At 39.6% G+C, this 14,166-nt stretch overlaps 1 protein-coding gene across 8 annotated transcripts in view; it reads left to right on the top strand.

Annotated features, from left to right (window-relative positions):
- The window catches only part of LOC126212930 (zinc finger protein 836-like), a 109,092-nt gene that overhangs the window by 76,876 nt on the left and 18,050 nt on the right, over positions 1 to 14,166 (top strand). For all 8 annotated transcript variants that reach the window (XM_049940444.1, XM_049940451.1, XM_049940445.1 and 5 more), the window contains one exon: positions 11,526 to 11,563. In XM_049940444.1, the coding sequence (XP_049796401.1) occupies positions 11,526 to 11,563 (38 nt within the window). The remainder of the gene's footprint in view (positions 1 to 11,525; positions 11,564 to 14,166) is intronic.

Here is a 14,166-nt window from a genome sequence, read left to right as displayed (position 1 = left end):
CTTGATAACAAACTCATGTTCTATTATTTTAAGACCAAAGTAATCAGTTTACAATAAAATTCAGTTTGATCTGCAGTAATGCTGTATATCAGTTGCTATACACTGTTTTTCTGTTACAATATTTATTTATTTTCTAAAACCTACCCTTAGTGCAATTTTAAAAAGCACAAGCAGGTATTTTCAACAGTCAGCATCTTCAAGCAACACATATCTGCTATTACATTATTATTAATGGTTTTTGTCGATTTCCTAAAAACTCCGAAATGTGCCCTACAGCATTATTCGTGCACATGCTTTATTTTGCTATGATTATGTGCATCTGTCAGGTGACACAGATAGAGAATGTGATTGATTGGTGCCTTCTTCCGATAACTAGGACACTTTCATGGGCTCAGAGACTTACGATATGCTGCTGTTAGAGAAGGAACAAGTTCATTTTAATATGAGTGATATTGTACAGCCATCTCATATGGTCCAGGTGCCTTTTTTCTATTAAGTGGTTACATAGTAGAAAATCAACAGTTGTTGATCATCTCAAAATCTGTCATTTTGATGTTTATGCTGGTACTGAAAGGAGGAACTCCATTAAAATATTCCATGGTAAAATAACATTGGAAGATCAAATTGAATTTTTTGGCCTTGTATCTGTTACCTTCATTTTGTGTGCCAGTAGGATCACTGATGATGTCAGTCCAGCTACTGACACTGAGAGCTTACTCCTTAATGAGAAATTTTATTCAAGCTATGTAATGTTAATGTTTTGAAATTGGTCCTATGATGTCTTGAGTTTCAGACTAGTGACCAAATCTGATGTTGGAATGTACCTCTACAGTCCCATGCATGGGTCAAGGCCATCCACCACTGAGTATCTACCCTGTTAAAACCACCAGCTGTCTACACTAGATTTTGTCAGTCAACCAACATCTAAAAATATGAAGTTAGGCATATATTGCAGTAGATAATGTATACTGAAGCAAGTTGTTTAAATAGAATTTAAATGCAATGAAAACTAAATAAGGAAATATAAACACAGTGGCAAAGTTAAGTTGAATGGTGTATACTGTCAATGTAAGACACAAAAGTAGAAATAGCCATACTTAAAATCATTAAATTGAATTATATAGGTTCACATAGCAAGGTTGAAGTCTTCAGACTGAGTATAATGCAGTTTAATTATGTGAATAATTAAGAATATTTGACAGATTCCACAGTTACATAGGCTACTTTGAAATCAGAACTAAAATCTAAGTTCCAACTTTGGGTCAATATAAGTTCATCTTTCATGCTGTGTCACTGTCTGATCAAAGTTCAGCACAAAACAGAACTATCAGTTGCACAAAGTGAAAGTTCTTCAGTCACAAAAAGATACAACAATGAGAAAATGTGAAAATCTTCAAGTTTTGCTCAAAGTCATATTGTCCATACAATTTTAGAGAAGTGAAGTGACACAACTGGTTGGCTGCCCAGAGGCTTCAGTTTAACTGCTGTCAAAACCTACACAGACTTAACAGAAACTGTTTACCAGCCCAGACTGTGAGAAACACAAATATATTACCAAAGAAGCCATGAGGCACAGCAGCACTGTTTATTGAAAACCTCGAGAAACCATACAATGTTAGTCAGCTTCAAAGCATATTACAAAAGTAAATTGAAATAACAGTGATTAAAAGTACATTGTTTTTGCTGAAACTAAACAATTTGAAATAAGAACCTTCCCATGCTGTTCACTTTGAGGCTTACCAAACATTCTAAGATTAATTTTGCATTAAATATCAGTGAAAACATGATACACTGCCATCATATGCAACTGTTAAAAAGAAGCAAATCCAAGTAAATATTTCTGTACAGACAAGTTTGTCATATCAGATGAGAGCATAATTTTATGCTCATGTACATGGTGCTTTAGGTTACTATGTAGCACATACCAAGTTTGAATTTTGACCAATTGAACTCGACTCATCTTGATCTCACTGCATAATAGTTAATTTGTCAAAAAAATACCTAAACAAAAATTCACTAAGGATGATTGATTTGGTTTGATTTTGGCAGGGAAACTATATCAGCTTTGATCTAACCTGACTCTGCCTGCACTAAAATAGTTCGTGCAGTATTGCTCCCTGTGTATCTAGTAAAGCCAACCAGTGTCCTTAGATAGTGCAAGGAGTCCCTTTACCAGTTCTTTGTTACACAATTTCTCCACTTCTAGTTGCCCCAAAATTTCTGTCTCTCTTGCTGTGCAGTGACATGCATTCGATGATAGGTGTGATGCAGTTTCTTCACTCCCATCACAGATGCTACATTTAGGGTCTTCTTCCGTTGTACCCATGGTATGTAGGTGTTTTTTGAAATTCTCATGGCAGGTCATCAGCCCAATCTTAAGTTTAATCTCTTTCACATTCAAGCTCTAGGATTATAGAGCTTCTTTTAAAACATGGCTTTGGCAACATTACCTTACCATGTTTTGCTTATAGACCTTGGTCCAGTATTCTATGTACTGTCGTGTAAGCCAGTTCTGTAGTTCTAGTTTGATCATAGTCATGGTGACTGTAATGACAAGTTAGGGTCCAATGAATGGAGTCTTTGCCCCCATCCTGGCCAGTCTTTCGGCTTGTTCATTGCCACCAATTCCTGAGTGACCAATGACCCACATTAGGTTTACCCTGTTGCTTCCCCTAACTCCACCAGAGCTCTGTGACATACTACAATAATCGTAGATATAGTTGCAGGAGCTGCCAATGATTTCAAGGCTGCCTGGCTGAATAGATGTAGTGGCTACAGTCGTTGTAGCACCTATGTATATTCTCCACACATGCCCTGATATCAGTAATTTCAGCTTGGAATACCAAGGCCAGTTTTCGTAGAGAGATGATGCCCTCCAGTCTTTGCTGAATCCCATACACCACAACCCCAGCACCTTGGTCTGATTTCTATCCATATGGTGTCGAACTGGTTTTTCCCACTGCTCCCTACTTCCATTTACTATATTGTAAGGCTTGTTGAAGCAGTAAGGAGTTATTATATAGTCGGCCGGCATTTCCCCAGCCATTCCCATATTTGCTTCACTCACTATTTTAGTGTGTGTGTGTGTGTGTGTGTGTGTGTGTGTGTGTGTGTGTGTGTGTGTGTGTGTGTGTGTGTGTGTGTGTGTGTGTGTCCCAACGAGATCCAGTTTTAACCAGTTTTGAGTCTGTATGCACCAGCTGCTGCTTTCATCTAAACCCAAAGGTGTAGTGGAGGCATGTTCAGCATGGCTTCCATCCCTACAGTTGGTGTGCTACTAATTCTCCCTGTTATGGCTAACCAGGCAAGTCTCTGCACCTTAGCAAGATACTTAGCTGCAACCTGATGTTCTACCTTCTTCCACGACAATACGGCCCCGTAGGAGATCCTAATTCAAACCATCATGGTGTATATCCAGTGCATACCTCAGGGTCTTAGGACCCAGTTTTTGCCATAAGCCCTGTTGGTACTCACTAGTGTACAATTCACGTTGGAGCAGATGATCTTAATGTGAGGGATTCATGTTACTTACCCTTAGATATTTCACTATCCTCTTCACAAGTAGGGTTTCATTGAAAAGCTTTACATTCCGACTTGAGTATTGGATATGATTCTTTGTGATTGATACAACAGTCTTCTTAGGATTAACCCTTAGGTCCTGTTTAATGCACCAATCTTGCACAATGTCAAGCACTCCTTGTGCCAAGTATTACAATGACAAGGTCATCTGATTATCCTTGGCAAAAACATTGACTGGAATTTAGTTCCTAAATGAGTTCATTCACCACTAGATTCCACAATATAGTGGACAAAAATCCTGCTGGTGGACAACCTCTAGTGGTGTTCATTACCATCATTTCATTCTTCATTGTGGCCTCTACCCTCCTTCCACTAAGTGTGGCCCTAGTTCACCCAGATATAGTGGTCAGTAGATCATGTACGTCTGCTGCCCTTACCATGGAATTGAAGGTTGAATTACTAAAAGCCCCCTCGATGTCCTGGAAGATGCAGAAGGCTATTTCTTGAAAGCAAAGTGCTTTCTCCACCCTCCCAGCAAATTGATAGAGAGTGGTCTCACATGTTTTACCTGGTTGATATGTGTGTTGGTTTGTATGTAGAGGAGCCCTATTTAGCCTCCTTTCCCCAACATGTACATTAACCAGACTGATTGGTCTCATATCCTTGGCCTTGGTATGATCAATTCTCCCTGAATTTGGAATAAAGACAACCTTCACTGCCCTCCAGGCATTGGGAATGACTCCCACTGCTAGGCTAACCCTGAATAACCTGCTAAGGACTCATAAGATTCTCTCCTGCTAGTTTCAAGAGAGCTGGAAAGATTCCATCTGGGGCAGGTAACTTGACCACTTAGAATGTTCCTGCTGCCCATTGGATTTTACCGAAGTTGACACACTCCTTGGCCGATTCCCCATCCTCTTTGAGTGCCTGAGAACCATTGTCTTTCAGGGATCATGTTCTGATCTACATTATTGGCCAGAGCATATTGAGGAAAGTAAGTTTTGCAGAGCAGTTCCAGTGTCTCATGTGCTGTCTTTGTATATTCTCCTCCTCCTCCTTCCTCAATATACCTTCCGGATTACTTGGTACTCTAGTGAAGATTTTGTGAAGCCTGGCTTGAGATAAGCACATCCACATGCTGGTCACATTAGGCCGTTACGAAATATTCTGAGATAAATATTACATTAAATATAAGTGAAAACATGATTAACTGCCATCATATGCAACTGTTACAGTAAGTAAATACAAGGGAATATTTCTATACAGACAAATGTGTCATATTAGGTGAGATTGTAATTTCCTGCTCATTTACATGGTGCTTTAGGTTACTATGTAGCACATACCAAGTTTGAATTACAACCAGTTGAAGTGGACATATCTTGATCACACTGCATAATAGTTAATTTGTCAAAAAAGTACTTAAGACGCATTCACTAAGGATAAAGAGTGTAAAATATGCTGCCTTTTTGTGTATGTAAGTGTGGAGTATATTTAACTCTGATCAAATTGAGAAGTTTTAGTCAAATTTTAGATACCCTGGATCCAGTGGAGTTCCAGACAAAATATGTATTCACTGTACAGTTTGATGTATTGTTTATGCTTATGGCATTTATGGCTTACCAGTAGTACAATTTAGCGTTATTGTAATCAGTGTTTATAAAAATATATTAATGAAAAACTAGTCAGAGCTATATTTAACTCCTGCAGTTGAGATGCATAATTTGATTTAGTAGTGTTGAATTCAATTTTAGTGTTTTTCTATGTAATATTTGTGAATAATATTTTATAGCTGGAAAGTGACAAATTAGCAGTTGGCTATGAATGTGATTTTTTGAGGGAACAGTCAGCAGAGTTAGAATATTTGATTTGTTGAATCCTTTGTTTATTGCTGTTCCTCGCTTAGTTTGACCACATTCGTCTTTTGGTCGTCAGTGTGTTTATGAGTATATTTAAATCTGTGACCAAAATTCTACTTGCTATCATGGCATTGACCTTGGAAAAGTCCTAAAATTCCTAAAAGATACTAGTGCAAAAGTTGTATGAATGTGAATTTAAATACTGCCTTACAGTCATCAGCTTATTCTCACAGAAAAGTATTCCCAATGGATGGCAGGTTATTGGCATTTCTCTTGGCTTGGGAGGAACATAGTTCACCAGAGCAAAATATTAAATGTGTATTTGTTTCTGTTTCAATGTTAAATGAGAAATATTCAGTGTCAATCAGTTGGATTTAGATCCAGGCTATGGCTTAGCACTCAACAAGTTCGTTTCTGGTCTGAAAGGAATTTTTTAGAAAATAATCAGAGGTGTGTTTTGAATCATTGACCTGCTGAAATTTACAATTATGTGACATATTCTTTTTCCTACATGGAATCATATTCTTTTCTAAAATGTGACTACAGGAAACATCCCCACACCATGACACTTTCACTACCAAGCTTAGTGATCTACACCTCATCCTTGTTTTGCCCCTTCAGCTTTTTGTTATGTATATAGGGCAAGTAACTATTGCCACCTAGAATAACTGCGAAAGTATTAGAGTAGCTGAAACGTTTGCGGGACAAATGTTACATGGGACAACGGGGGCCATAATATGATGTTGGTGTTTTGTTGCTAGATGGGTTTGCATCAGATATGAAGCTCAACTTAGTTTTTGTTTTCATTTTTTTAATGGGATGCTATAGTTTAGTACTCATTTTCTGATAGCGGCTATCAAGAGGAATCAAATCGTGCATTATAGTAAGGTCTGTGAAGGTCAAAGGAGGTCAAGAAGGTGGCATGAACGTCCACTTACAGATGATGTTCGAAGTGATGACCATTTAATGCCGTGCTGCGACCATCTTATCATGCATTGAGTGGTATTCGTTATCACATTGGCACTTATCGAAGCACACAATTCTCTCTCATAACTCGTGCAAATAGTAAATATTTGTCAAATAGGCCATACCCATCTAACGTGTCATTGATGTGTAAACGCCATGTGACAGTTTTGCTATACAACACTAACAGGAACAGAAAGACTAGTATCATCAAATCAAGTGAATGTGAATGATGTAGTCCTCTGAGGAATATTGATATGCTTCTCATTTACAGAGAAGACCAACAAAATTCAGTGAGAGCTGGTACTGTTGTACTGCAGTTAGGGATTCTAGTGCTAGTTTGCATCAAATTGCAAGGGAATTTGGCATGAGCCAGAGTACTGTTGTTCGTGTTCTGCATCACCATAAATATCATCCGTGCAATATAAGGCTTCACCAAGAATTAACTGGTACGGATTGTATGCATCGCATTAAATTCTGCTGATGGCTCTTCAGATTGAGGGAGGACACATCTATTAATTTATTTAGTGTCGAGGCTTCATTCGTGAACCATGGAAATACTAATTTGCATAATATGGATTATTTGGCAACTGAAAATCCATGTTCATTGCTGCAAGTTACACACCAAAAACTGTGGTCAGTGATGGTATAGTGTGGGATTCTGGAAGACATAATTACAGGTTCCTATTTCATCTAAGGTAGTCTTAGTAGTAGGAAGTACACCAATTTCCTGCAAGAAACATTAGGCCTGTTATTGGAAGAAATACTTTTAGGAACAAGGAACAGAATGTGGTATCAATACAATGGGTGTCTGGCACATTTTTTGCTGATGGCTAGAAGTGAGTTGCAGAGAGAATTCCCAAATCATTGGACATGGAGGTGATTTCGTGGGTGGGTGGTTTGCCAGATTTGATGCCTCTGGATTATTTCTTGTGGGTATTCATAAAAGACATTGTTTATAAAGACATTCCAACTACACCTGAAGATACGCAAGAGATAATTGTCGGTGCATGTGCTTCAATATGTGCCAAGGTGATACGGAATACCACTGAATCCATGATAAGAGGATCGCAGCACTACATTGATACCAATGATCATCACTTTGAACACCTTCTGTAAATGGACGTTAATGCCACCTTCATTGACCTTCAAAGACCTTACTGTTACTCATCATTGGATTTGTCTCCATAGCCGCTATCAGAAAATATGTAACAAACTATAGCATCCCATTAAAAAAAAAAGTTGACCTTTATATCTCTGAAGCAACAAGAAACCGCCATATTATGGCCCCTGTTGTATCATGCAACTTTTTTCCCACAAACTTCTCAACTCCTACCATACTTCCAGAGTTATTTTTGGTGCCAATTCTTACTGAATCATCCAGTATACTGGACACCATCAGAAAAGAAATGTTAAATTAATTTTTGTTTTTCCATGAAATCTTAGACTTATCTTTGGCATTCCAAGTTGGAGGTTTCCTTGCAAACTCTATCCTGTCCTTATTTTTTGAATTTATGAGTGGGTTTATGTCATTTATCATGTAAATCATCCGTTACTTAGTGACTTATTACAGCAGATGTGCATTGGCTCAGTCCATTATGTTGCTTCCTATCATCTCTGACTTGTTGAGATGTTTTTCACTTGTAGCAGCAGCTGATTTCTTACAAATCATTCTGCCCTTCCTCCTTGCCCTTCAAGAATGACCTGACCTTGGCTTACTGGTTACTGTTATTTCCAAATTCTGGCCGCTGACTGTGCACACTTCTTAATGATTGTGATATGCCATAGTCTTTAACAGTGATAGATTGCTACGTCCCAATCTTGAAGTCATGCAAAACAGCTTGTCTCACATCAATCAAGTGTTTCATTTTGCTATACTTTTAGTTCTCTACAAGTAAACAACCACTGAGTGAATACATGAGTCACAGTAGTTAATGAATACCATATCATCAAGGCAAGCTACATACTTTTGAGCTAAAGAAACACATACTTACATTGTTGTATGATCTTGCTCTTTCACTAGATATGTAACCCCAGCAGCATGAAGCTCTTGATGGAGTGACACATACATGTTGCTCTTTTTTGACTGCATGCAAGCAGTACTGACAGCATAACACAACTGCAAAACATTTCCGAGTACTGCTGTAGCATAACAAAACACCCCAAATACTTTTCCCTGCATATTTGCAGAGACTCTTTGACCTCCTTGCTGTAATGTGTTTGCAGTACATATACAATTGCTGTGCTTTATTGAGATGGTACTAGAAATGTGGAACAGTATTATTTTTTTTCCCTTCTCAGTTACAGGCCAGCTAAGGCTTTACATTTCTTTATGCTACTCTTTCATCTGTACGCTTTGTTTCCACTCACTTGACATCCAGTTTCTGTCTTGTCTTTTTGGAACTATTTTGCTGTGGAAAATTTATCAACTCAATTCTGTTTCTGTATTTGGTTTTAAATTTCTTGCTTATTTATACAAGTTTCTGGTAGGTATTGGTGCAGTTCTGTAAGCCAATGAGTTCTTTCCTTAAGTTTTTAGTACTGTTGCAAAGTTTTTCTTTTTAGTATGATAAGATTCATTAGCCTTCTTTGCCACATTTTGTCTCCAGTTATTTTCCTACATATTTATCTATACTTCTGTGTTGTTCCTGAATTTAAATGATTGTACTGGTGTCCTTTTTCCTAATATCTTTCCTTTTTTCATAATTTTCACTATCATTTGTTGATTCTAAAATTGGTGTTTGTGATGCAGATGTGTATCCTGGCCAAATGACTGCCTTGCAAGTCTGAGGTTCTGCAATTTTGGAGAAAGAATTTTTACTGTAAACATCTTCTGTTAACAGAAATGCAAAGACCATCTTTCATAGTCTACCTTTTGTGGCTCCATTTTCCCCACCATTTGGCTACATGACTTCTCATAGATCCTTAAATTTGTCTTCCCCTGATACTCCCATACTTACTATTTGATTGGGATATTGCAGTCCTGTTGTTACCCACTACTGCTTCTTACCAGAGGCGACAAGTAGTCATGCTTTTCCTACTGTTTTTCTCTCTCTCTCTGTTTTGTGCTTTCTCTACACTATGAGTATTGCTTAATTATGTACAAAAGTTGAAGAGACAATTTTGACACCCATTTTCTAACCAAGTAGTATTCAACTTCTGGTATTGGATTCTGACAACTGCTCCATCTGTTCAATCTTCACTTTTCTAGTATGGTCTGAAAGAAGAATGGCGTTAGTCCTTTGCCTTGGCTAAAGTCTGTTCTTGTCTCAAATGAGGCTGTAGTTCTTTAAGACGACTCGTGTTGTCTTCTGTATTTTAGATTCTTTAAGAATTTTGAATAAAAGCAGTCTTACTTCATAGTCATAAGCCTTCTAAGGTTTACAGATGTATTCCAATAGTATTTTGCTCCTTCAGTCCTATATCGATTTGCCCTTCAGAGGACCGTCATGTCCTAAGCTATCTCTGATAACTCTCCTATTTTGGAATTGTTAGTGTTGTTTTCTCCTCAAACTTTTCGTGGAATTTCTTTTAATCTTCTGTGAACATGGCTATCTGTTATTACAGGCCAGGAATCTTACTTTTATGATTCGGTGATAATAGTCAATTTCAACAGGTATCTTTGTCCAACTCTGGAAATCATCACTTTTTGGAATTGTGCTTTGTTGTTGGAACATAAGCTATCTGATATTCTCAAATCATGTTATTGTTGACCTCATATCTTTATACTGGTGTATGTGGGTTTGTGGGTGGGGTGTTATCTGCCAACAATTTAGCTAAATGTCTTTTTCTTACCACTTTTCCTTTTTTCTTACATCCACAGTCAGGCAGACATAAACATTTTCTCCCTGGACGGTTATGGAATGTATGTATTCAAAATTAATTTGGCAGCTGTACAGTTCTCAAGTGGTAGCCCAGTGTGACATCTGAATCCTTTATAATTCTTTTTGAGGTAATACTTTCCTTGTGTTAACCATTTTCACAAATTGCATATTCATTAAAAGACAGGATTCTTCGTAATCTGTATGTCCAGACAATGGTAGTACTTCATGTACTAATTTCTGTCAGTCATGTCATACTGCATGTCTTAATATCCACTCCCCAAGCACTAGGCATGACATTTAATAACTTCAATGTAGTTCATAGTAAGATGTCACTGGAGAATGGCATAAGTCAAAATTCCAGTTGTGAATAAATACAGTTAATAGCAGTTTAGGCAGAAAATGTTCTCATCTCCATCCTGTGCCAGTCTGAGGATAAAAATTTAATAAAATTTTTTTGTTTTCCTCTAGAACTTCATCAGATTCTTCTCAACATTGTTTTCAAGACTGTTTTGCTTTCTGCATTGTTCTTGTTACCCTGATTTATTGGTACATGACCATTAATTATTGTGTACTTCTCATCTAAATATTGAATTAATGCAGGGAGAGAGTCTTTCTGGAGGTAATGAAAAATTTGGTACTGACTGCAAAATAGATTTGCCATTTATGAATGCAGAGCCTAGTTCTGGAGTAGTTTCATGAATTTCTTCCCTGTGTTCTTTTTGAAAAATTTATAGTTCTCTGAATGTGGTATTTTTTCATCTGTCAACATGCCATTTTGTAATGCCAATTTTAACTTATTGTCCATTTACAATGTCTGAAAGTATTTTGAGTCTGTCAATATTTATTAATGTTTGTATATTTAATGGTCCAAGCGTGTATGTAGTTCTGGGTGTGAACTTATGGTTGGGTTTAGAAGTCACTTCCTCACCTCTGCAAGTTGGTCTGGGCTGCCCAGTGCACAAAGGCCCAATTGTGTCACTTGCAATGATAGATTCATCTGTCACTTTTCATAATAAAAAAAAGTGAACGAAAATTTTGCACAAGTAGTAGGTGCATGACAGATTAAAGATGTTTGTGGTCAATTTTCTTTGTGAAGTGTCTAGTAGGAAGTATGGCTACAACCGAATTACTGGCTTATGTAGATATTTACAGTACTGAAGACAAAGTGAGAAAATGGAGAGTGAATTCTTACTAACATTGTTTCATTAACTGCAACTGTTTATCATGTCCTCTTTAATGATATTTTCAAGCCTCACTTATTGCATTTTGTGGACCACTCACATGTTGGTGGGCATTAATAGAATTATATTTATTTACTGTCTCATCAGTTGTAAATCACAGGCCATTTCTTCAAATATTTCAGGTGGAAACCTCAACAAGATATGCATCTGATAGTACAAGGTAAGTTTTCATAATTCACTGCAGAACATTTTGAGAAATATAAATTTTTATTACTTGTGAAAAGACTTAAGGTATATATATATTATTCAATATTACCGATAAGCAACAACATTACAAGGCAGTATGGTCAGTAATGTTGTTCTCTGCAACAACCATTATGTGACTGTTACTAGATAAATAGAGCAAATGTCTAATATCTGTACAGAAAAATAAAAGTTCAGATAGTATGTCAGCAGCTGTAGTGTGCTTAATGCACATCACCACATGAAAATCACTGAAATTCAACAGATTCATCTTGATGGACACAAGCTAATGTCATACTGCAGTAGAACAAGTAAGAAGAAAGGGTGAGTGCCTATATATCCAAAAATTGGAGCTGATTCCCAGCCTTTCAGATTAATGCATATACACTCCTGGAAATTGAAATAAGAACACCGTGAATTCATTGTCCCAGGAAGGGGAAACTTTATTGACACATTCCTGGGGTCAGATACATCACATGATCACACTGACAGAACCACAGGCACATAGACACAGGCAACAGAGCATGCACAATGTCGGCACTAGTACAGTGTATATCCACCTTTCGCAGCAATGCAGGCTGCTATTCTCCCATGGAGACGATCGTAGAGATGCTGGATGTAGTCCTGTGGAACGGCTTGCCATGCCATTTCCACCTGGCGCCTCAGTTGGACCAGCGTTCCTGCTGGACGTGCAGACCGCGTGAGACGACGCTTCATCCAGTCCCAAACATGCTCAATGGGGGACAGATCCGGAGATCTTGCTGGCCAGGGTAGTTGACGTACACCTTCTAGAGCACTTTGGGTGGCACGGGATACATGCGGACGTGCATTGTCCTGTTGGAACAGCAAGTTCCCTTGCCGGTCTAGGAATGGTAGAACGATGGGTTCGATGACGGTTTGGATGTACCGTGCACTATTCAGTGTCCCCTCGACGATCACCAGTGGTGTACGGCCAGTGTAGGAGATCGCTCCCCACACCATGATGCCGGTTGTTGGCCGTGTGTGCCTCGGTCGTATGCAGTCCTGATTGTGGCGCTCACCTGCACGGCGCCAAACACGCATACGACCATCATTGGCACCAAGGCAGAAGCGACTCTCATCGCTGAAGACGACACGTCTCCATTCGTCCCTCCATTCACGCCTGTCGCGACACCACTGGAGGCGGGCTGCACGATGTTGGGGCGTGAGCGGAAGACGGCCTAACGGTGTGCGGGACCGTAGCCCAGCTTCATGGAGACGGTTGCGAATGGTCCTCGCCGATACCCCAGGAGCAACAGTGTCCCTAATTTGCTGGGAAGTGGCGGTGCGGTCCCCTACGGCACTGCGTAGGATCCTACGGTCTTGGCGTGCATCCGTGCGTCGCTGCGGTCCGGTCCCAGGTCGACGGGCACGTGCACCTTCCGCCGACCACTGGCGACAACATCGATGTACTGTGGAGACGTCACGCCCCACGTGTTGAGCAATTCGGCGGTACGTCCACCCGGCCTCCCGCATGCCCACTATACGCCCTCGCTCAAAGTCCGTCAACTGCACATACGGTTCACGTCCACGCTGTCGCGGCATGCTACCAGTGTTAAAGACTGCGATGGAGCTCCGTATGCCACGGCAAACTGGCTGACACTGACGGCGGCGGTGCACAAATGCTGCGCAGCTAGCGCCATTCGACGGCCAACAGCGCGGTTCCTGGTGTGTCCGCTGTGCCGTGCGTGTGATCATTGCTTGTACAGCCCTCTCGCAGTGTCCGGAGCAAGTATGGTGGGTCTGACACACCGGTGTCAATGTGTTCTTTTTTCCATTTCCAGGAGTGTAGTGTTGAACAGCTCTTTCAATGCTGTACCACAGTGGTGCTCAGGAAACACACAAGCTTTTAGTGGCGACAGTTTATGGGCCACCATCAAGAAGAACCATAAGTAGCTGGTGCCAGTTTCAGTAAGGTTGTGAAGACTTAACTGGTGACTCCTGATTCTCTTTGTTTCTCCTTTGTCCTGGTGTTCCCTGAAGGCTGACCCATTCATTAAACACATTACAGGTGAGAAGGTAATGATTAATTCCCAGCTCTGGGTCAACAGGTAGGGTTCACACATACCCTCTGATACAGGCCAGGCCCAGACAGGGGTGACTGCCTAAGCTGTTACCTTCCCAAATGCCAGTTGGTCCCTCTGTCAGGAGTTTGGGAGATGTGACCTGAGGAGTGAAGTCATTTATGGTGGATGAATTCTGCTTTGAGGGGACCCCCAGTTAGAAGGAGCATACCATTGGAGATGTTGGCAATCATGGGTTATTATTTAGCAATGACTCAATCACCATCTTAGTTCGTGTCTACTAAATGTCCTCACAGTATCATGTACCAGAGGTGGTCAGTCATTTTCTATGGTTAATGCATGCATTCTGAAAGTTGCTGTAGCAGTTGCAGACCCTGTGAAATTCTTATGTCATTTATGCAATAAAACTTTGCTTCTGAAGATGTATTGTGATTTTCAAGCCCAACAACTGCTTACAGCATTACTCCTCCAGAGTTATCCTGTTCGTGTTGAGGACCATCGTTCACTGAAATCTTCACATGGTGTTCTTTACATTCTG

This window comes from Schistocerca nitens, chromosome 11 (genome assembly GCF_023898315.1).
Source record: "Schistocerca nitens isolate TAMUIC-IGC-003100 chromosome 11, iqSchNite1.1, whole genome shotgun sequence".
Classification (NCBI taxonomy): Eukaryota; Metazoa; Arthropoda; class Insecta; order Orthoptera; family Acrididae; genus Schistocerca; species Schistocerca nitens.
This window is presented reverse-complemented; position numbering and strand designations above follow the sequence as displayed.